Genomic DNA, 23,848 nt, shown 5'->3' with positions numbered 1-23,848 from the left:
AGCCAAATTGGCCAAGGCACTTCGGAATTATGGCCCTTGAACATAATTACCAACAACTGCCAGTGCAGCATTGTAGACCAGTTACTCCACTCCACTACCAATACAGCATAGTAGACCAGTTACTCCAACACTACTGACAGAGCATTGTAGACCGGTTACTCCAACATGTGAATACCAATAGGCCACAAACAAAGACAGACTTACTATTCAGATGATTACGCAGTTGTGGGAGACATGCGCTTTTCTCAAAAGCACCTCTAGTTTGTGTTGGTTAGCCACATTCACAGAAGTTGCACATAAAAGAGCTAAATGCTGCAGGATATTCATAATTTAGCACATCTGATCACATTCAGCATGTTTACAAGTATTCTCAATTTTGGTACTTCTGTTTCCATTCCAAGGTTGCAGGAAAGTTCCTTATTCCACTGACTTTATTTTGATAAAATGTTATCTGATTGTGTAAATGTTTTTGTATAATTGTTGGTCAGTTTGCCTTGACATTTTCTTTGTTTTATGTACAGAAAATAAGCTGTGTAGATATTATACTGTGTCAATGCTGTGCTGAACCGGGCCAAGATTCCTGCCTCGTTAATGTAAGTACGTCTAGAATGTACAAATAAAATGTCACATGTTTTGTTTTAACTTTTGTAGTAAGTTCTCCAATTGTGTCAGTTAATTTCTGGTTTACATTTCTTATTGCTGTTATATGAACAAAATTTCTATATTATGTTTTAGGACGACTGGCATTGAGGATGGTTTGAATAACAGTTCATTCACAGTTGAAACAATAAAAAATATTTTTGGCATTCAATATTACTGACGAGGATGTTGAAATCTGATCCAACGTCCCTCATTCCCCTAATTAAAAAAATATAAATCCAATGAAATAATTGTAACATTGAGGCTGTCACAATAGATCTGTATTGTTTAACATTTTCTGTTCTTGGAACAGGGACACATTCCAAAATTACAAGCAATGTAGCCTTTACAAAAACAAAAACAGTTGTTACCTTGTGTGTGTATGCCAGTAAAAAATCCTATGATAAAATTTAATGTACTGACACATTTGAAAGAATTGCACTACAGAAATTCTTGTTCGTTTCAATTGTTTCATTGAGTCCACTAATTGTAAAAGTCATTTTCAGATGTCTGTAAATTTATTGTATTATTTATGATAATAAATGGTCTTTCAGCACGCAAACTTTTCGCAAATCTGAACTTTTCAGGAATTAATCTATTGTGTTTGTAATAAAATGCACTTGACGGCTCAGCCTTGAAAGCTCAAGCTCATTCAGACCACTGCTAGAAAGATAATAGTCTACAAGATCAGGTGTTGATTTTTATGCCCCTGGGCATATAGAAGTTGAACTGTCAGTTTAGCTGTGAGTCCGTACAAACCAGATTGTCTACAGCCCACATTAATCACCCAGTTTAGTTCACACTCAACAATCCTTGTGGCAAGATATACAAACTGACTTATATATAAATGACCTTGATCCGCATTTGACCTTCACCTTCAAACTTAAAACCTCAAAAAAACAATACCTTTGGTCATACACCCGGGGGCATGATTTTGTGTCTTGAAAACGCAGCTCCTTGTTTTAATGAATCTATGGTTCAGATATTATATCTTATGATGCAGAGATGGGCTGGAATGAGTTTGGGTTGCTGAGTATTCCTATTTAATTATTCTACGGTAGATATTATAAAAGTTGCATGATCAGTTGTACATCACAAGTACATGTTTGTAATTTTGAATAAGCTTGTAGGCATAGAAGAGTCCAGCTTTAGGGCAAGTCCAAATTGGTCAGGATCCATGCTGTTTGCTTTCAAAGTCTATTACAATTAGGGAAACTGTAAGCGAACAGCATGGATCCTGACCGGACTGCGCAGATGCGCAGGCTGGTCTGGATCCATGCTGGTCGCAAACGCACTACGTTGGTTTTCTCATGGTACGGCTCATGTGCTATAGTCGGCCATTTGACTGATGCAGTCTGAATATACAGTTGAAGCTCGATATCTCGAACTCACTTATCTCAAAATTCGGGCTACATGAAGACATTTTCAAATCCTGTACAGAATACATGTGCACAGAATATCATTTAAGGTCAAATTATCTCGGAAGTAAAATGCTCGATCCCTTGGAAATCGAGATACCAAGTTTCAGCTATATTTTTAATGTGCATTTGATACGTAAAATGTAAATTTCTCAAGGCAATCAGCATACTGATGTTTAAGTATCTTTTGCTCGGCTTTTGTGGAAGTGTTGAGGAATAGATTTAAGTGAACCGAAATTTGTCATTATAAATTAGATTTTGTGAGTCCCCTTTTCAGTGGAATGCTTTAACTGTTTGTTTTGTGTATTGTAAAAGTAATTGAATTGTTGAATGCCACCACTTTAAAAAAATAACCTCTTTCTTACCATTGTCAATTTTTGCAAAACTTTATGCACAAAAGTATTTTGTTGAACTGTTGTCAGTTAACACTATTGTGTTGCCGCTTTCCCTGTTTTGTTATTACAATGACATTTGATTGTCCTTTTCCTTCTATCCATCCAGTTGTGAGGCTTTTGTATTCCAGATATTGAAGTTTTTGGGTGGTGTCAAATAGGCTTTTGAAATTTTTGGAGAATGAATAGATATTTCTGCTTTTCATTGTCTGTTGGAATGAGCTAGGCTTGGTTGAAATTTTTTAGATAATTTGTTTGTTTCTTATGCTTCTCCCACCTTCTTCCGAGAATAGGGGGTATATTGTATTGTCTTGCTCATTGTTGGCCGGTCTATTTGTAGACCATTTGGTTTCCAATTAATAACAAGAGAACGTTTGGTCTGACAGTACTCAAACTTCATTGGATGATTGCCTTTGGTTAATAGATGACCTCGTGTTTCAGGGGTTAGTAGGTCAAAGGTCAAGGTCACAGTGACCTGAAGACAGGAAACAGTTTCTGATTAATAAGTAAAAAACACTATGGCCTACAGTGGTTAAACTATGGCCTATAGTGGTTAAACGTAATTGGATGATAGTCTGTGGTCAGTAGATGACCCTACTGTTTCGGGGGTCAGTATATCAGTATATCAAAGGTCAAGGTCACTGTAAATCGTTCCACACACTAACCTGAGAAACCTTTGGCCTATGGCCTTCAAATTTCATAGGATTGTTGCCTATGTGACCTTGATACTGCAAATGTTTTCAGCTCGGTAACTAAAGTATATTTTGGCTTACAGTCCGCAGATGGCATAGGATGATTGCCTATGGTCTGTAGATGTCCCTTATTGTTTTCAGGGCCAGTAGGTCAAAGGTCAGTGTGGTAATGATCTCAGGACTGAAAATGGGATAGACCATCCTTGGGGGCATACATGTTTTACATACAGCTAATTATAAATGACCTTTTTACTGACTTATAGTTTCAATATTTCTGTTATATCATCTTGTTCGTCTTCATTGTAAAACAATGAATTATTCCATGAATTCCAAAATAGTATTTTCACACTTGGAAAATTTAAATGTTTGACTAACAAAATTTGTAACAAGGTTTTTCATGAATTTCATCTTTTTTCGAGATCCAGATTTAAGTTATACATTTTAAGATGCTTCGAGGACTGGCATTTGAAACTTTCTGATTTTTAAAGATTTCATTGATACTGTATATTTTATGTTCATATAATTATGTAGTTTTCTTTGTGTAAAATGCCTGCAATGATACTCTTAAAGCGTTTTAACAATTACTCAAATTTGAAAATCTTTAGATGTCCAAAATTGCTTCGTTTACAATGAAAAAAAAGCCTACAAAAGCGTTTTAGACAATAAGTTCAAAACATATTTAGAAATTTAAGAAGTTCCTATTTACCAACCTTAGAGTTGTTTAGAATTACTTACAGTCAAAACTTTGTTCGCTTGAACTCTGTTAACTCGAACACCGCCTTTCGACAGATCCCGGCAAAATCCCTGTTGTATATTGTTTGATGACTCAGACTACCAATAACTCTTAACTCATTTTGCCAGTCCCGTTGAGTTTGAGCAAGCAAAGTTTGACTGTATAATGTGGATGGTATTGTCTAATACTGGAAAGAAAATCAATGAAAAGCCTTGTTAAAGAGGAAGTTGGGTCGGACAGTAATTCTCAGGGCATGTTGACCATTTCAGGACATCTTTGAACTTTACCATTGCCTATGCATGCACTAGTATTGTTTCTGTTTTTCTGTCCAGTTGTGCAAAGACTGTGGAACAGTACAAAATCAGCCAGTTGGCGGACGATAGTTAAGGGAATCATTTTTGAAGATTTATAGTTTCATGCACTCATGTGTAATAATCCCATTGTAAGTATTAGATAAGTTATTTGTCATGAATAGATAAAACTTAAGTTGTCTGCAAAATGACAAAATATACTAACATTCACAGCTGCATATCTCTTTATATCTGGATATTTCATGTACTTATTAAATTATCGGACTATTTTTCTGTCTTTCTTGCACTAGATGTACACAAGAGATATTAGATTTTTTTACTTGTCAGGGGCCCATATTCATCAAGTCTGAAGTTTAACCCTTACCCTGCTATATTTCTATAATGGACTGGTCCATCTTTCAATTTGGACAGTACTACTTATTATTCAAAGGGGTTTTCACTGAAAATGTACTGACTGAATAGCGAACAGTGCAGACCATGATCAGACTGCACTAGTCGCAAAGGCAGAATCATTTGCTGCCAGCAGGCTAAGGGTTAAGTCTGATATAATGACATAGACTTTAAAGGGACAGGCCTCCAGATCGTACAACAACAAAAAATTTAGATTTTTTTAGATATCTTGAAGTCAATGCTATATTTCTTAAGAATGCTTTGAAACTTAATTACTGACGGACTATATGTTATGGAAACACATTAGAATTAGTTGTTATCCCCCAACAAAAGTCGGGGGGATATAGTTTTGGCATTGTCCTTCCTTCCGTCCGTCTTTCCATCCGTCCGGAGCCATATCTAGGAAATGGTTGGGAATATTTATATAAAACTTCATATACATGTTCACTACTATGAGTTCTTGCAGCCCGTCAAGTTTCAGTCAGATTGTCCTATTAACACCAGAGTTATGGCCCTTAGAAGTTTCTAGTGTTAACTATATAGGGTACTATAAATATGGCAATTTCTGCATCATAACTTTTGATATATTTGACCTAGAACTATGAAACTTAAACAGAATTTAGATCACCATAATGTGGTTGTGTACACACAATTCCGTTCAGATTTATTTGTAAATTAAGGGCATTGCCCTTTAATTGTATAAAACTCCACATATTTGTACATAACAAACTTACCATTTGGTAGAATTTCATTAAATTTCTTTCATTCTTTTCCATGAACATTTATTGTAAACATGTGAAGTTGTGTACCCACACCTGGTCACCCCCTTACCTTGATCACACCCCCCCCCCCCCCCCCCCCCCCCCCCAAAAAAAAAAATCATTCCTTATTTTACATTTTTTTCATATACAATAAAAAAAAAGTCATGTTTGCCACTATTAGGTTATGGGGCCCATCAAGTTTCAGTCAGATTGCCTTAGTAACACCAGAGTTATGGCCCTTAGAAGTTTCTAGTGTTAACTATATAGGGTACTATAGATATGGCAATTTCTGCATTATAACTTTTGATATATTTGACCTTGAACTTTGAAACTTGAACAGAATTTAGAGCACTATAATGTGGTTGTGCACACACAATTTCATATGGATTTCTTTTGTAACTTCAGAGTTATTGCCCTTTAAGTGTCAAAAAATCCACATATTTGTATATAACAAACTTACCATTTGGCAGAATTTCATTAAATTTCTTTCATTCTTTTCTATGAACATTTATTATAAACATGTGAAGTTGCGCACCCACACTTGGTCACCCACTTGCCTTGGTCATATATATATTTCCATTTTTTTTTCTTATTTAAAAAAATGTTCAAACCTTCAACATGTTAAGTTGTGACTGCACAAACCTTGCTCTCAGCCATGTTCAAGATATCTTACTTGATTGTGTTCTCTTAAGGACATCTCTTCTTTTAAGTTGTACATGTTAAACAGCAACACCTGGTGCCAAACCACTCAAAGACAATATTTCATTCCAGTTAAACTTCAAGTTCACATTTCAATTAACTGCATTTAATTTTAAAAGCAATGCTTATTACAGTAAGCATATCCCATTCAAAATAAATTCTTTAGTCAGGATCAAAGTATCATACATTTATTATGTACATGTCCTCTTTAATTTAACATTTGTTTTCTGTTAAATTGATTTTGACTAAAGAAATTATTTGCTTCTTATTAACATCCTTAACTTTTTGCCGGATATATTTTTTTGCCATTCCTCACCACAGACCCTTTCGGTGGGGGATACCAATTCATCGAATTTGCTTGTTTTTACTAATTTTTACAATGAAAATCGAAAAGCATTAAACTGCCTTGATTATAAATATCTATATTTAACACACATTAAACACAAAATCCTCCATAGGGGTATTGGTAACAATGGCGGAAAAGTTCTTTATTGCTGCAGCAGTCCGGGTTCGAATCCCATTGCGGGCATCTTTTTTTTTCCCTTGATTTGGCATTTTTAAGAACAGTTCAGAAACAAAAACTCATAATCTAGTGTTCATAATATGACAAAACTTCAGTTTAAAATAAAGATACATTTTTAACCAAAATCTGGAGGTCATTGCCTTTAAAATGTCAAATTTTCTTGTTAAACAAAGAGATTTTAATGTTACTATATCAGAGTGTTAAATTTGCAGCTACAGGCAGCTAGGTAAAATTCTTTCAGAATAATAATTTGCTATAACAAAATTATGCGTATTGAATCAATAGTATGCACTTGTTATGTCAAAGTTTCAGACCTTCCAGGTTGAAGAATAGGGGCCCCAAATCTTACTGTTGTATAGTCTTCTTCGCAAAGACACTGCCTACAAGTTGATTCCGTTCAGTACCAGTGATATCTGGATTATTTGAGATTAAAGTATGTATTATATTGAATGTATGAAGGTTCCACTTTCTTTATCCATTGCTTTGTACTGATATAATTATTTGAAATATCCAGATTGTCTTTCATAATATGTTGCCATGGTGATTAGACATTGTGGCCAAAATAATCTCTTATCCCTGTTTATAACTGTATGAATAGATTAGATGGAAATGTTTTACAAAATTAGGCACCAGTGTGTGAACCACTGTAGCTAATGTTTAATAACAGCTTAACAGCTCACCTTTGGCATATAAAGTGCTTAAGATGAGCTTTGTGATCACCCTGTGTCTGTCTATATATGTCATCAATTAATAGGAAAACCTTGTAAACACTCTAGAGGCCACATTTTCTACTTGATCTTTATAAACTTTGTCAGAATGTTTGTCTCTATAAAATCTCGGTCAAGTTCAAAACTGGATAATCTACAGATAGGTTAAAAACTAGGTCATTAGGTTATATCATAGAAAGACATTGTTAACACTCAAAAGGACACATTATATTTGATCTTCATGAGTCTTGATTGGATTGTTTGGCTGTTTAAAATCTAGAATAAATCTTTGGGGAAAAAACTAGACAATTAGGTCAAATCACAGAAAAACTGAGTTAACACTGTAGAGTAACTTGGTCCTCATAAATGTTTGTCAGAATGTTTGTCTGTGTGGAATCTAGGTCAAAATCTGTGTCAAAGTGGGGTACCTTAGGTCAGAAACTATGTTACTAACCTGGTCTACCTGATTTACATAAAACATTGTCAAGATGTTTGTCTGGATGAAAATCCAGACCATATTAGATACTAGCTTACCTGGGATGAGAGCTAGGTCAGGCGAGCGATACAAGGCCTTCAGAGCCCTCTTGTTCTTTATACTTGAGTCTTTATTGAAATATATATACATAAAGAAAGAGATTATTAGAGACATGCATTTTGCCAGAAAGTGAGACATGTTATAATAACACAATAAACAACATATATCAGTATAGCTTGTAGACAGCTTTTGCATTTTTTACATGCATGCTAGTGCCTATAGTTTCTGATATAGCACAAGTTTCGTAAACACTCTTACCCTGCTAAATTTCTATAATGAACTTGTCCATCTTTCAATTTGGACAGTACCATAGACTGTTAAAAGGGGTGCATACCAAAAAGATTACTAACTTAATGGTGAACAGTGCAGGTCATGATCAGTGCAGTCTGCATGATCTACACCGGTCGCAAAGCCAGAATCAGTTGTGTCCAGCATGATTAACATTAAATAACATATTTTACTTGCAAACACTTACTTATTGCACTAATTATTTTACTTGCAAACACTTTGTTATTGCACTTACAACAATTATTTTACTTGCAAACACTTTGTTATTACACTTATTACATCTGCACAAACCTGATTTATACACAGTTTTTATATACACAATTATATAGCACTTAAATTACAATTTTCTGTAGATTGTCACATATTTTCTTTAGACTCTTGTGTTTCTTATTAATGTCTGTAAACTGTGGTTTCAAAGTGTTCCAACAAAGTAAAGAAAAAAAGTTTGTATAGATTATATTCTAACTATATCTTTTCCTTCTTTAGTGTATTTTCATTGTACTTGTGTCAAAATTCTTGTAATTTCTTCTGGAAATATCTGAAATGTAAGCATTCCTTGCCTTAAACTGAAGTTTGACAGAATTGAAAAACATCTGTTCATTCTTTCATAAGGAAAGCATTTGAAAATTGAAGGTCTACGTAAAAATAGATGCCTATATATGGTATCAGAATAGAAAGAAGTCTCACTCTAAACTTTCCTTAATTCCCATCATATTTTGGAAAGATCTCTTTATTGTAAGTTGCACTTTTGTGTTAGAAAATTATTCACTCTGACACCTGTCTGTATCCATGTACATATACAGTATATAGTTATATATTTTCCTCTCCATACACTGTGTCTGTTACTAACCATGTTTGACATGTCCAGTTTGCTCAGAAGAAAGATCAGAAGACTCATTTGAGAGGTGAAGAGTTCATTTGTCCAGCATGGCATATGTTCTCCTCTGATTCATTTTGGAAAGTTGCCGTTTACTTTTGGAGAAGGAGACAGCTATGGCGCAGAGTCCAGAAACCCCAGTTATATTAATTTACAGTGGTTACGTAACTGAAATACAGCTTAAAACAGTATTAAAAAAGTAAAACAGTCATAACTGTGTTTTTTATCTGGTACCATTTTAGTAACAGCATGAGTGTATGTAACTATAAATCTTGGTTAAATTCAAAGTTTGAGGAAACATTATGAAACCACAGTTGCTTGTTTTTGCATGTTACATATTTGTTTGCTCATTATCCACATATTGTAAAAGCATTCATGGTTTATTTCAGTGTATGTTTCTCTGTCTTACAGGATTTGTATTTTGTATTTTAATGAAATGATATTTTCCACATCTGTTGCCATGGTTTCTCTCACTTTTCACATTAAAAATTTTGTAATATGTGTGTGAGCAACCAGTACTCTCAAGTGGTACATTATCATTGTGGTAACAAAGCTTCATTTTTTGAATTCACAGTCCAGTGAACATTTGTAAGGTTAACTGACGGCCCTGTAGAGCCAGGAACACTTGTTAGGTTAACTCACTGCCCTATTTAACCTGGAACACTGGTTAACTCGCAGTCCTGTATAACCAGCAAATCTGGTTAGGTCAGCTGGCAGTGCTGTATATCCAGGAAACCTGGTTAAGTTAACTGATGGCCCTGTATAGCCAGGAATACTGGTTAGGTTGCATCACTGCCCTATATAACCTGGAACACTGGTTAACTCACAGTCCTAACCAGGAAAACTGGTAAGGTCAACTGGTAGTGCTGTATAGCTAGGAAAACCGGTTAGGTTAACTGATGGCGCTGTATCAACAGGAACACTGGTTAGATCAGCTCACTGTGTTATATATCTAGGAACACTGGTTAGGTTAACTGATGGCCCTGTATAGCCAGGAATACTGGTTAGGTTACATCACTGCCCTATATAACCTGGAACACTGGTTAACTCACAGTCCTATATAACCAGGAAAACTGGTAAGGTCAACTGGTAGTGCTGTATAGCTAGGAACACTGGTTAGGTTAACTGATGGCCCTGTATCAACAAGAATACTTGTTAGATCAACTCACTGCCCTAATTAACTAGGAACACTGGTTAGGTTAATGGATGACCCTTTATAGCTAGGAATACTGCTTAGGTTACATCACTGCCCTATATAACCTGGAACACTGGTTAACTCACAGTCCTAAATAACCAGGAAAACTGGTAAGGTCAACTGGCAGTGCTGTATAGCTAGGAACACTGGTTAGGTTAACTGATGGCCCTGTATCAACAGGAGTACTGGTTAGATCAACTCACTGCCCTATATAACTAGGAACACTGGTTAGGTTAACGGATGACCCTGTATAGCTAGGAATACTGTTTAGGTTACATCACTGCCCTATATAACCTGGAACACTGGTTAACTCACAGTCCTATATAACCAGGAAAACTGGTAAGGTCAACTGGTTAGGTTAAGTGATGGCCCTGTATCAACAGGAATACTGGTTAGATTGACTCACTGCCCTAAATAACTAGGAACACTGGTTAGGTTAACTGATGGCACTATGTAGCCAGGAACACTGGCTAGGTTAACTCACTGCCCTATATAATTGAAATACTGTTGACTGTTGACATTATTCCTAACAAAACAATCATCTTTAATAGACTGGCATGTTTTCTTTAAAAGTTATGTTGGGTTATTTTTTCAAAATGTGCATTTTGTACAGTAAACAATTATATAAATCTTTTAAATTTTGAATATGAATGAATTACCTTGAGGTTGCTATATATATACACTTCAAGGTTATATATATGATTTTTAAATGTCTTGGTCTTTAGCAAAGAAAGTAAGGCTTAAGTCATGATTTTTCCTGATCTTTATATAACATGCTTTATCACAGATTTTTCCATGCTGCGCGAGAGATTGTGAATGTTGCGATGATGGTTGCTGCACATGTTGTGCAGACTGTGATGCTGTTGTTTGTTGCTGTCTTGAAATCAGACTGGTTTCAAAGGACAGCCATGATGAAAACTTCTCACCTGCTGCAAAATACACACCAAACTACTCAACTGCCTCAGTATATAAATCAAAAACCAACAACTCTGGGAAACATGATGAGGGTATTTCAAAATCAAATGTGTCTGCAGAAACAGTGAAGCAGGGAACCAAAAGTATGTCGTCTGTGAAAAGCTCAGGAATTAAAAGTAATCAAAGCACACCTAGATCTCCAACTACAGCAAGGTCAGTGAGTCAGTTACAGCTGTCATGTGCTGGTTCCAACACAAAACAGCAAAGAACAGGAAAACCAGCAACAAAATTGAAACCACCATCTGGTAGAAAAGCAGACGCAAAATCAAGTACTGCAAGTACGAGGTCACTTCCTGTACCACCAGCATTACCTTCTAAATCAAATACCTCTGTAAACAGTAAATTCAAAACTGGCACTAGAAAAAGGACTAGTAGTGAGCCGTCCGCAAGTGAACTGAAAGAAGTCCCAGTTAAGCAACAAAGTGTGCTTTTACATTCACATTTGTATGAGAGTACTTACTCGCTTGCATCCGGAAGTTTTCATGGTAACTTAGATCTGATGCATGGATTAGCTCAACATTTTGATGCAACTTCTCAGACTGTGTCTCTAGACGCTGGTTCTATAAACTTACAGAGTTATTCAGGTTTACCGCCAATGAGTCCTGGAACCATTTTAGATGGTTCTGGTACACATAGAAGTTCAGGTGCTGGTTCCGCCTTTAGTGTACACTTTGAAGATTTCACCCCATTGACTTCGCCACGGCCGTTACCAGGACTTCCAGCAAGATAGCAGTATATATGGACATAGAAATGTGTAAGTTTATATTTTGAATAACTTACAGTTACTCATGTAAAATACAATTCATTTCTTTTAATCTTTGACTTATGCTTTAATCATTTTTGCGGTGTTCACTATTTTGACGAACATCGTGGTTTCTTGCCAACCCAGCACGGAAAGTATACATTTATACAGTCATGTGCAAGGGATAAATATTGCTGTCTTTCCCTAAGGAGGGACCTTTTCCTAAAATAGAGGCACTTAAGGGAAGTCACATAGTACTAGCACTAGTCTGCTATGACATCATAATTATATATATAATGTCAGATAATACACAGATTTATTTTTCATTGTGATCTATTTTGAACCTGGTAGGCAAGAAAAATGATCTTACCTGTCTGCCTGTGAATGACGGTTGTTTTCTCAATCCTTGGACAGTATGGATAAAAAACTTCGCTAACGCTTGGGTTTTCATTCTACATACTCGAATACCGGTAGGGAAAATCCTGTCTTTCACAAGCAGGTATGTAAGATCCTTATAGCCTATAATCACAGAATACGCATGCAAAATTAAGAACTCCAGAGATAGGGCAGTGTAAAAAAGAACTTTCTTACCTTATAATAATAGATAGCATATACGAATGTACTGCTTAACATTCAAAATTACAGGCAGGTAAGTCAAAAACGGGTAAGTAAAAGTTGGTTTATCGGTTTGTTAATTTTGTTCATTTGTTCTAATTTTATCACCCTATGGTTATAATGCACTATGGCAAAACATTTTCTGTGTAATGTGCTTTCTGTTGAACTCTCATTGTTTGCAGAACAAAATATGATTTAAATGTTTGAGCTATCTTTTACTTTCAGCAATGTTTGAATGTTTTTGCTATTTACAAGTACAGTAATAATTTTAGCAGCAGGTTATAAGGTAACGTTTAGTAATGTTTAAACCATTTCGGTAGATTTTTTTTTAATCCCCCGCCGTGGCAGAGGGATTATAGGAATGGTCTCCGTCCGTCCGTAACAAAATCGTGTCCGGTCCATATCTCCTAAACCCCTTGAAGGATTTTCATGAAACTTGGGTCAAATGATCACCTCATCAAGACGATGTGCAGAACCCATGAGTCAACCTTGTCGGTTCAAGGTCAAGGTCACAACTTAGGGTCAAAGGTTTGAGCCTTCCATTTTGTGTCCGCTCTGTATCTCCTTAACCCCTTGCAGGATTTTCATCAAACTTGGGTCAAACGATCACCTCATCAAAGCAATGTGCAGAACTTATGAGTCAGCCATGTCGGCTCAACGTCAAGGTCACAACTGAAGGTCAAAGGTTTGAGCCTTCCATTTCGTGTCCACTCTGTATCTCCTAAACCCCTTGAAGGAATTTTATAAAACTTGGGTCAAATGATTACCTCATCAGAACGATGTGCAGAAATTATGAGTCAACCATGCCAGCTCAAGGTCAAGGTCACAACTAAGGGTCGAATGTTTGAGCCTTCCATTTGGTGTCCACTCTGTATCTCCTTAACCCCTTGAAGGATTTTCATCAAACTTGGGTCAAATGATCACCTCATCAAGAACTCATGAGTCAGCCATGTCAACTCAAGGTCAAGGTCACAACTGAAGGTCAAAGGTTTCAGCTCTGTATCTCCTAAACCCCTTGAAGTATTTTCATGAAACTTTGGTCAAATGATCACCTGATCAAGACGTTGTGCAGAATTCATGAGTCAGCCATGTCAGTTCAAGGTCAAGGTCACAGCTAAAATCAAAGGTTTACCCTTTCACTATCCATAGCAGTGGCGGGGGATTTAGCTGTCTTTCAGACTGCCTTGTACCTTTTACTAAGGCATTCATTTTTGGACCAGATTAAAAAAAGATAATCACACTAATAGTTATTTTGAAATGAAACCAATTTAAATACAGTACCATATCCCACAAAATTCATGTGACAACTTAGGTCTTTGATTCTTGCTGAAGGATGCACAAAACCATCTTTTCTAGTACTAAAGTACAAATGTGTTCTTGTTGGTAGAATGTTTACATTCTGTTTAGATTTATTTATCTCCTTTCAGACACTTCAGTACACATTTTGTTGCCCCTTGAAGTTTTTTGCTGAATTCTGCATGATTGGAGATCGTTGGACAGCCGTTCCAATATGGCAACATGAAGGCTTATCATTCTGTCAGTGGGTTGGTTCGAAAGTGAAACCTAAAGTATGTGAGTCTGTGAAATGTGTTGACTGTAACTGTTTAAAGTGCTCTGAACTTGTACAAGAAGATTCTAAATGTTCCTGTGTTGTCTGCTCTATTTGTTCAAATACTGAAAACAAACAACCAATAAACTGTAAGTGCCTTGAATACAATTGCACACAACATTTTGCAGATTTGTGTTCAAAGTTTAATGATTGGACTTGTTTGAAATGTGCCAAAGACTATAAGAGTTCTTCAGATGTGTGCGAGAATTGTAAATGCTTTACTGTTTCATGTTCAAAGCCGTTAACATGTCCGACATATGAGATGAAAGTGAGTAATAATCTCAGAAATATAGCCCAGTTCCCAGGTTGCCCAGATAACGTGTTATGTTGCACCTGCAGTGAAGATCAATGTGTCAATTGCTGTTGTCATTATGTATTTTGCAATAGATGCGGCGACCCCGTCTTTGGATATGATAACACAGTAGATGTCTGCACGTTTAGACAAAGCAACTGCTGTTCGTTTCTGTTTCAGTCTCTCTTTTGCTTACCACGCTTCCTCTGTCTAGGCTGTTTTGGCCTCTGTGAAAACTTTGCCAGATGTTGCTATTTCACATGTTTAAACTGTGCATATTTAGTTTGTTGTGAATGCACAGATGGAAAATTCTGCATGAATTATACATGTCTGTGTTTTGACTGTGAGAAGCGCAATAAATCACCACAAGCAAATTCTGATGATGATGTAGATGGATACAAGTATGCTTGTTGTATCTATATGCCAGGAAACCCCCCTTCAATTCTTAATGCTGATATAGAGATTCCAGAATCAGATGACTATGACTCACTTGAAACAGTTAGAATTGATGGAGCGGAAAATACCTTACCAACAAGAGTTGAACGAAGTCCTGAAAATTTAAATGCAGTGGAAGAAAAATTACAGTTTGTTGATGAAAAGAAAGTTAGGCCTGCAAAGTGTTTTAATGAAATTGATCTCGCTAGAAAGGGAAGTGTTGATGTGAAGAAAGTTAGTCCTGCCAAGTCCTTTAACCAAATGAATCCTATTAGAAAGAAAAGTGAAAAGAAAACTCAGCCAAGAAGGAAACATTTGAATAAAGTACCTATTGGAGAATATCATGCTAAGAGCAAATATCGTGATGTTAAATCTGATACAAGTGAAGAAGAAACTGCCAGAGAGTATCATACTAAAGCTGGAAACCTTGTTATCGAATCTGATACAAGTGACGAAGAAGAGTCGTATCAAGCTGTTAAACACATGCGTAGGTTACAGGGAGAATTGTTGAGAAACGATTGCTATGGCACAGATTCTGAGGAGATTGATGTGGAAAATGCAACAAGTGTGCATAGAAAACTTAAAAAATACTCAGATGATCAGTATGACCAGCATAGTGAGAACAGAAGAAGATTTGATTTTGTACAAAAGAGTATTCATACTAAGGATATTGAGGACAGAAACAAATGTGCTAAACCGGGCATATTGAAAACTCGCAACAGTTACTTTTCTGATGCTAAGAATGACAGCAGGAATACGGAAGCTTTCTCAATTTATAATGAGAATTGGAGTGGTGAACACCTTAGAAGCAAAAAGAGAGCTCATTTTGCAAATGATGATGAAGATTTAATAAAGGAACTTTTTCCTCAACAATTATTAGAGAGAACTGCAAAGGGAGCTAGAGGCACAAATAGAACAAGAAAAGTGAAACAAAATAGGATTTCAGAAGAAGCAAAAAATGACACTCCGAAACAAATAGATACAAGCCCTGATGAAAGTGAAATCATAGCAAATGTTAGCACAAGCAGAAAGACACCAAGAATGGGTAAAAGAAGAATGAAGTCTAGGGTGAAATCACACTATGACAGTTCAGAAGATGATGAAATGGATGAATCATCTCATAAAACTTACAGACATGTACTATCTACTTCTAATTCCAGTGGCAGTGGAATTAAAAGATCCCAAAAAAAGATTAAAATGAATAATGAAAGGAAAAAAGTCTCATTTGAAAACTCTGGACAGAGTGTTGAAGTTCAGTTATTTGACTATAATTCTTCTGAGGAAGAATTCGCTGCAGAAAGAAGAAAATCAGCAAAGGATGAAATGCAACTAGAAGATCTGGATAACTTATCGGATCAAGCAGTCATGGATAATAAAATGGACAAAAAGAACAAAAGCATAAGTCAAAGATTAAAAGAAATGAAGCAAAGGCGGTCATTATCAGAACTTGAAAGTGACTAGGATATATAGATGTGATAATGACAAATGAAAGATAAGGCAAATAAAAGGCAAGGTGAAGTGAGGTTGTTATGAAGTGTGTCAAATAATTGTTAAATAAAAATCGATATTTGCCATTGCTGCTTATCTCAGGTTTGGTAATGAAAACTTCTTTAATATTGATATTTGGGCAACCTGGCTACTAGAATGAATTTTAGTTTTATGTGTTGGTAACATTGTGATGAAATTAGATTTTATTTTTAAGTTTTATGTTCTTCATGTACACATAGATAAACTTATTTCTGGTAATGCATATTAATGAGCATTTTAACAATGTTACCTTTATAAAGGTAACTTTATTCAGGTAATGGAAGATAAGAATAGTTAAAAGGCAGTATGCTTATACATTTTTGTATATAGAAAATATATGAGTGTTTGTTATTTTGATATAAACTGTTTATTTAAGCTTTAGTCTGTGCCTTTACATTTATACAAATGTTTGTCCGTCCAGTACCTTTTCTTTACAGTTTCATGTTGTTGTTTATATTTTAACTAGTTATATTTTTATTTATATGTTTTTAACTTGCACTGATCAAATTATGAATCTGATAGTATATGCATTCATTTAATGTGTTTTATTTTCATGTTATCATTTAATAGCTCACCTGAACTTTGTTCATGCTGAGCTACTAGTATAGGTGTATGGTCCTTCGTACTGCATCCTGCATCAACATTTTTACTTAAACATCTTCTCCGCTGAAAAAACTGGTCAGAATTACACCAAGCTTGCTGGGGAGCATCCTGGCATGGATCTCTATCAAGTTTGTTCAAATGAAATCACCTTGGCTCCTTTCAGAGACTTGATCTAAAAGTATAAAAACCTCTAAACAACTTCTTCTCATGAAAGGCTTAATGGATCTTCATCAATCTTGATCTGTAGTAGCATTATAAAGTTTTGTCTCAAGTTTATTCAAATAGGGGCACTTGGCACATTTATAAAGTCCTTTCCAGCTTTGTTCATTTGGGGGCACTGAGTCCCTTTTAGGGGCTGCTAGAGTTAAAAAAAAATCCTTTAAATAACTTCTTCTCATGAACTCTTTGATGGATCTTCATCAAACTTGGTTTGTAGCATCATTGTAAGTATCCTCCAGATTTGTTTAAATGGGGATACTTTACCCTTTTAGGGGCCACTAGAGCTAAAAATAGAAACTTTTAAATGACTTCTTTCCATGAACTGTTTGATGGATCATCATCAAACTTGGTCTGTAGCATTACTGTAAGACTCACTCAAGAATTTGTTCATGGTTATGTTTAACACTTTTAGGGACTGCTGAGTTAAAGATAGAGGAAAAAATTAGATGACTTCTTCTGATGGACTGCTGGCTTGATCTTCATCAGACTTGGCCTGTAGCATCATTGTAAGGTCTTCTCCCAAGTTTGTTCAATTGGGGGCACTTGGCCATTAGAGCTAAAAATAGAAAAATACTTCAAATGACTTCTTCTGATGAACCGCTCGACTGATCCTCATCAAACTTGGTCTGTAATATCATTATGATGGTTCTGTTTGGTCCCTTTTAGGGGACACTAGAGCTAAAATGCAAAAGAAAAAAAAAACTTTGTAGTCATGAAGTTTCTCCTAAGGTTATACATTGTTAGGGTGTCACAGCAAAATATAGAAAAAGCCTTCAAATAACATTTTTAATGAATTGCATAAAGGACTTTCACCAAACCTGGTTAGAGTCAAGGTCAGATAATCAAGGTCCTCTTCAGATGCGCCACTTAGGCCCATTTTGGCCTCTTGTTATTTTGATGTCAAATGCTTTTCTATGAAAACAGTTAATAAGAGAAACTTTTCACTATTTGAGAAGCATTTAACATCTAACACTAGATAAATTTGAAAATTGTATAATGCAGGAAAAAGTCTCATTTCTCGTATACATGTATACGAAATAAAAGTCAGAAGAGGTAATGCTAAGATTGTATCTTTTATAATCCTTAGGTTTAAATTGTTCATGTTTGAGTGGCTATGAAATAAATTCTGACGTGTTTATTTATTTAACCATAAAGCGAATATAACAAAAGATTTGGCTAGTACAGATTTTATTGGCAAATGAATAACTTGGGTTTAAATTACAACTTCCTTGACTATTTTGATTTATTGTTTGTTTACAGTTATCTACCTTAAGTCTACTCAAATAATGATAAGATATTGAAGTTAGTTCAAGAATAGGTTAACTGTTAAAGTAAGATACCTCCAAGGTCTAAATAGAGATAAATTTGTTTCGGTATCGGTGCTGGCTGAACAAATAAAGTTGAACTCGGAAACCATCCACTTTTCCGATTAATTGTTTTTATTATGTCTCCCACCACACAGTGGTGTGGGAGACATATTGATTTACTCCAGTCTGTGTGTGTGTCTGTCACAAAGCTTGTCCGCACTCTTAAGTCGACATTTCTCATCCGATTTTCACCAAACTTGAACAAAATGTGTTTGACCATGAGACCTCGGCCAAGTTCGATAACTAGCCAAATCGGTCCAGGCATATTGGAGTTATGGCCCTTGAATTACCAAAAATCTACCTTTTTACTCTTGTCTGCACTCTAAGTCTAACATTTCTCATCAGATCTTCACCAAACTTTAACAAAATGTGTTTGACCATGAGACCTTGGCCAATTTCGATAACTAGCCAAATCGGTCCAGGCATTTTGGAGTTACGGCCCTTGAATTACCGAAAAATCAGCGTTTTTACTCTTGTCCGCTCTCTAAGTTGAACATTTCTCATCCTATCTTCACCAAACTTGAACAAAATGTGTTTGACCATAAGACCTCAGCCAGTTTCGATAACTAGCCAAATACGCCCAGGCACTTTAGAATTATGGCCCTTGAATTACTGATTGGATCTACTCGTCCAGACCATCTAATTGGATCCACTCGTCTAAACCATCTAGAGAAACTAGACATTTTTAGCCCGACTATTCGAAGAATAAGTAGAGCTATCCTACTCACCACGGCGTCGGTGTCGGCGTCGGCGTCACACCTTGGTTAAGTTTTTCGTACCAGTCCACATTTTGACAAAGTCTTTTGAGATAAAGCTTTGAAACTTTCAACACTTGTTTACCATCACCATGGCCAGTTATAGGCAAGAGTACATAACTCCATCAAGGATTTTGGCTGAATTATGGCCCCTTTTGACTTAGAAATCATGGTTAAGTTTTTCGTACCAGTTCATATTTTGACAAAGTCTTTTAAGATAAAGCTTTAAAACTTTCAACACTTGTTAACCATCACCATGGCCAGTTATAGGCAAGAGTACATAACTCCATCAGGGATTTTAGCTGAATTATGGCCCCTTTCGACTTAGAAATCTTGGTTAAGTTTTTTGTACCAGTTCATATTTAGACAAAGTCTTTTGAGATAAAGCTTTGAAACTTTCAACACTTGTTTACCATCACCATGTGCAGTTATAGGCAAGAGCACATGACTCCATCAAGGATTTTGGCTGAATTATGGCCCTTTTTGACTTAGAAATCTGGGTTAATATTTCGTACCAGTTCATATTTTGACAAAGTCTTTTGAGATAAAGCTTTGAAACTTTCAACACCTGTTTACCATCACCATGGCCAGTTATAGGCAAGAGTACATAACTCCATCAAGGATTTTGGCTGAATTATGGCCCCTTTTGACTTAGAAATCTTGGTTAAGTTTTTTTGTACCATTTCATATTTTTTGTAAAGTGTTTGACATATGGCTTTGAAACTTTTATCACTTGTTTAGTATAATAGTCTCTATCTGTAGGAAAGAGAACATATTAACTCTGTCATCTATTTTGGCTGAATTATGGCCCTTTTTGGACTTTGAAATTGGTTCTGTTTTCATACAAGTCCATGTTTTGTCAAAACTATTTGACATATGGCTTTTAAACTTTGAACACTTGCTTATCATTATGATTTACATCTGTAGGCAAGAGTACATAACTATTTTGACTGAATTATGGCCCTTTTTGGACTTTGAAATTGGCTCATATATTGCCATTTAGTGCATTGTTTGTCTAATCTATTTATTTCTTTTGTCTGAATATCCGTGGAAATATTTTGACCCCATTCTTCAATCAGTTCTTCGAATAGTCGAGCGCACTGTCATCAGACAGCTCTTATTCATAGGGGCAGTTGTGGGAGACATGCGCTTTTCTCAAAAGCATCTCTAGTTACATAATATTATGTTGTTTGTTATGGTGAGCTTGAAATGTTTTAAAATTTGTAGGTTTATTTATTCAAGCTGCATGCTGAGGTAAATACATTTAGAGACTTAAAATCTGTAGACTAGAATATGTGCTAGTACCACCTTGATGGTGGACTTTAAGGTTGTTATATTTTAGCTCACCTGAACTTTGGTCAGGATGAGCTGTTAGTATATATGGATGATTTGGGGTCTGTTGTCCTGCATCAACATTTTTTTCATGTAAAACTACTTATAAGACTTTGACCAAACATATAGTAGCATCCTGGCACGGGCCTCTCTCAGATGTGTTTATATTGTTCAGTTTGGCTCCTTTAATGGTTTTCCAGAGCTAAAAATAGAAGAAAAGAACTTTGAATGACTTCTTCTTTTAAACCAGATATTGGGTCTTCAACAATCTTGGTCTGTAGATTCCTTGTCCTCTGTGAAAGTTTTGCATTGGTTTTGCTTGGCCCATTTTAGGAGCAAATAGAGCTGAAAACAGAAAACCCTTTGAACAGTTTTCTTTATGAACCACTGGATGGATCTTCACCAAACTTGTTCTGTAACATCTTTGTATGGTCCTTTCTAGATTGTGTTCATATAGTTTAATATAGTACCTTATGTAGCTAAAGATATAAAAACCCTTCTATAAACAACTTCTCCTGAAGCAGGTAATAGATCTTTATCCAGCTTGGTCTGTAGCATCCTTCTATAGACCTCTCGTATTTGTTGTATTGGTTGCGATTTCAGAGGTTACCAAGCTAAAAGTAGAAAGAACTTTAGCTTTCTTTTTGGTATGGACCACTTGATGTATTTTCACCAAACTTGGTCAGTACTCACCTTTTATGGTGCTGTCCCTCAAATTTGTCGAAATGGTTCTGCTTGGTCCTAGAGCTAAAAGTAGAAAAAACCTTTAGATATTTTCTTGGTATGGACCACTTGATGTATTTTCATCAAACTTGGTCAGTACTATCCTTTTATGGGTCTGTCCCTCAAACTTGTCTAAATGGTTCTGCTTGGCCCTTTTAGAGGCCTAGAAAAAAACTTTAAATGACTTCACATAAACCAGTTGATGGATATGTGATATTGATGTCAGAATGTACTTGTATTGACCTGTCTCAATTTTGTTCAAATCATTGTGCTTGAACCCTTCTAGAGCCCACCAGAGCTAAAATAAAACACCTTTAAATAACTTCTTTTCATGAACAAAATTGTGTACCTTCACCAAATTTGGTCTGTAGTCAGGTTTGTTCAAGTAGTCCCTTGTAAGGGAAGGCAGAGTCAAAAATGGAGAAGAAAATAAAGAACTGTTCCTTTTGAACTACTTGATTGATCTTCACAGACCTTGATCTGCAGCAGCCTTTAATGGTCCTCTAACTTCTGTTAAGTGGCTGTGCTTGACCCCTTTTAGGAGCAACCAGAGCTAAAAATAGAAAAAATATTACAAAACATGATGGATCTTCACTAGACTTGTTTCATCCTTACAAGTCCCTTTCACTGTTTTGTTAGTTCCATTGTTAGAAATAAAAACAGAAACTTCTTTAAAGAACTTTTCATGAATCGGTTGAAAGGTCTTTGCTAAACTATGTCTATATTAGTCAAATTTGGCCTTATTGATTTAAGAACCCTTGATTATAACTCTGTTGTTTACACGATTGGTTATGCATAATAGACCATCACAGCATAAAAGAGAAAATTATTAAGTTAACTAACTGTTAATGATCACCGAACCTGATCAGAAGCAAGGTTAGAAGGTCAAGGTTCTCTTCAGGTTAGCCATTTAGGCCTATTTATCTATAACGGGAAAGCAAGACAAAAAATAAATGAGACTGAAGAAAAAAATTATTCTTCAAAAATATCATACTTTTATTATGTTGTTGTAATGTTAGATATATTTTGAACTTCTCAGACAAAAGTGTTAATTTATTTTGAATAAAAAGTTATTCACCCTACCGTATTATTGTTTTTGGAAAAACGTGACGTATTATGTGATGGTGCATGTGTCCGTCCTTCTGTCCGTCGTAACTCGTGACCGGAGCACAACTTATAACCATTAAAGGAATTGACTTTAAACTAAGTATAATGTGGCACCATTATTGGATACGAATGAGTTTTTTTTGCGTTGCTATTTATAACCACTGGTTTAAAATATTTATTCCCAACGATACACGTACAACTTTTACAAATACAGTCGATGGATACGATTTTGAACGAAAGACAAGTCTTGCAGAGTTCTTCTCCAAACAATTCCCGGAGAAATACAGCACTCATTAACAATAAAACAGTTTCCACCGTAATATTATCCTATCATGGCTATCTACAGTTTCATTTCAATTGAAGAAGTGTGTCCATGTGTTCGTGTTCAAACAGCCAAGCTGTTTAATTCATCGTATTTGTCTGTGTGTCGGAACGTTAATATAATATCTAATGATTTTAAGACACATGAAGAAGACAATACTATTGTTAGTGTCTGCAATATTTTACTCTGTACAAACACTGCATGTCGATATGTTGATTTTGTATGACGTCATCTCTTTACTAAACCGGTTCCATGCTAAAGTCGATTAGTCGCGATTGCCTGCTGAGAAAATGTGACTAGGTATTAAAGACATTACTGCATGATTATGACATGTGTTAATTGCCCTCAAAGTGCCCACGGCCTTCATGTCATCATGCGCTTCCTCAGACAACTAACACATAGCCCCACAGGGCCTTTGATTAAGAAAGCCACAATTTTGGTTCGGGATAGCTTTGGTCTGAGACTGGTAGGTGTCGAAAGATAATTGCCTCTTGCAAGCAGATGACCTTACCGGTTTGGGGTCAGTGAAAGGGACAGTAACTTGTATATGCTTGGAATACAGCTGTCAAAATTCATATTACAATTTTTGTAGTTTTTCACCCGCTGGTTGAAAAAAGCATTTCAGGTCATGATTTTCATATGCTTGAAGGGGCGTGATAAGTGATGGCAGAGGTCGTCTGTCCCTGCTTAGTAGTTTAGGAATGCTTTGACCTATGATCCTCATACTTAATATGTACCTTGCTCACGGGAATTGCATGATCCCTATTGATTTTAAGATCAGGTGGCCAAAAGTAAAGGTCGCAGTGACTTGTTTCAAAACAAATTCTGTTCATCAATTTAAGAATGCTTTGATCTATGAGCCTTAAACTTGATGCGCATTGTACAGACCATATTGAGTTTGAGATAAGTGGGTTAAAGATCAAGGTCACAATGACTGTTAGTACAAAAACGTGTTCGGCTCAAAATCTTGAGAAACCTTTGGCCTATGATCCTCAAATGTCCATGGGTAGTGGATAATCCTATTTACTCTAAGGGAAATGAGTCAAAAGTGAAGATCACATTGAC

General features: G+C 35.8%; 1 protein-coding gene across 4 annotated transcripts in view; it reads left to right on the top strand.

Annotated features, from left to right (window-relative positions):
* LOC123533544 (uncharacterized) overlaps positions 1-22,437 on the top strand; it is a 43,539-nt gene extending 21,102 nt beyond the window's left edge. For all 4 annotated transcript variants that reach the window (XM_045315207.2, XM_053519432.1, XM_053519430.1 and 1 more), the window contains exons 4-5: positions 522-593; positions 13,920-22,437. In XM_045315207.2, the coding sequence (XP_045171142.2) occupies positions 522-593; positions 13,920-16,289 (2,442 nt within the window). In that variant the 3' untranslated portion in view covers positions 16,290-22,437. The remainder of the gene's footprint in view (positions 1-521; positions 594-13,919) is intronic.
* The last annotated feature ends 1,411 nt before the right edge of the window (positions 22,438-23,848 follow it).

The sequence above is a fragment of the Mercenaria mercenaria genome, chromosome 12 (assembly GCF_021730395.1).
Source record: "Mercenaria mercenaria strain notata chromosome 12, MADL_Memer_1, whole genome shotgun sequence".
In the NCBI taxonomy this organism is placed as follows: Eukaryota; Metazoa; Mollusca; class Bivalvia; order Venerida; family Veneridae; genus Mercenaria; species Mercenaria mercenaria.
This window is presented reverse-complemented; position numbering and strand designations above follow the sequence as displayed.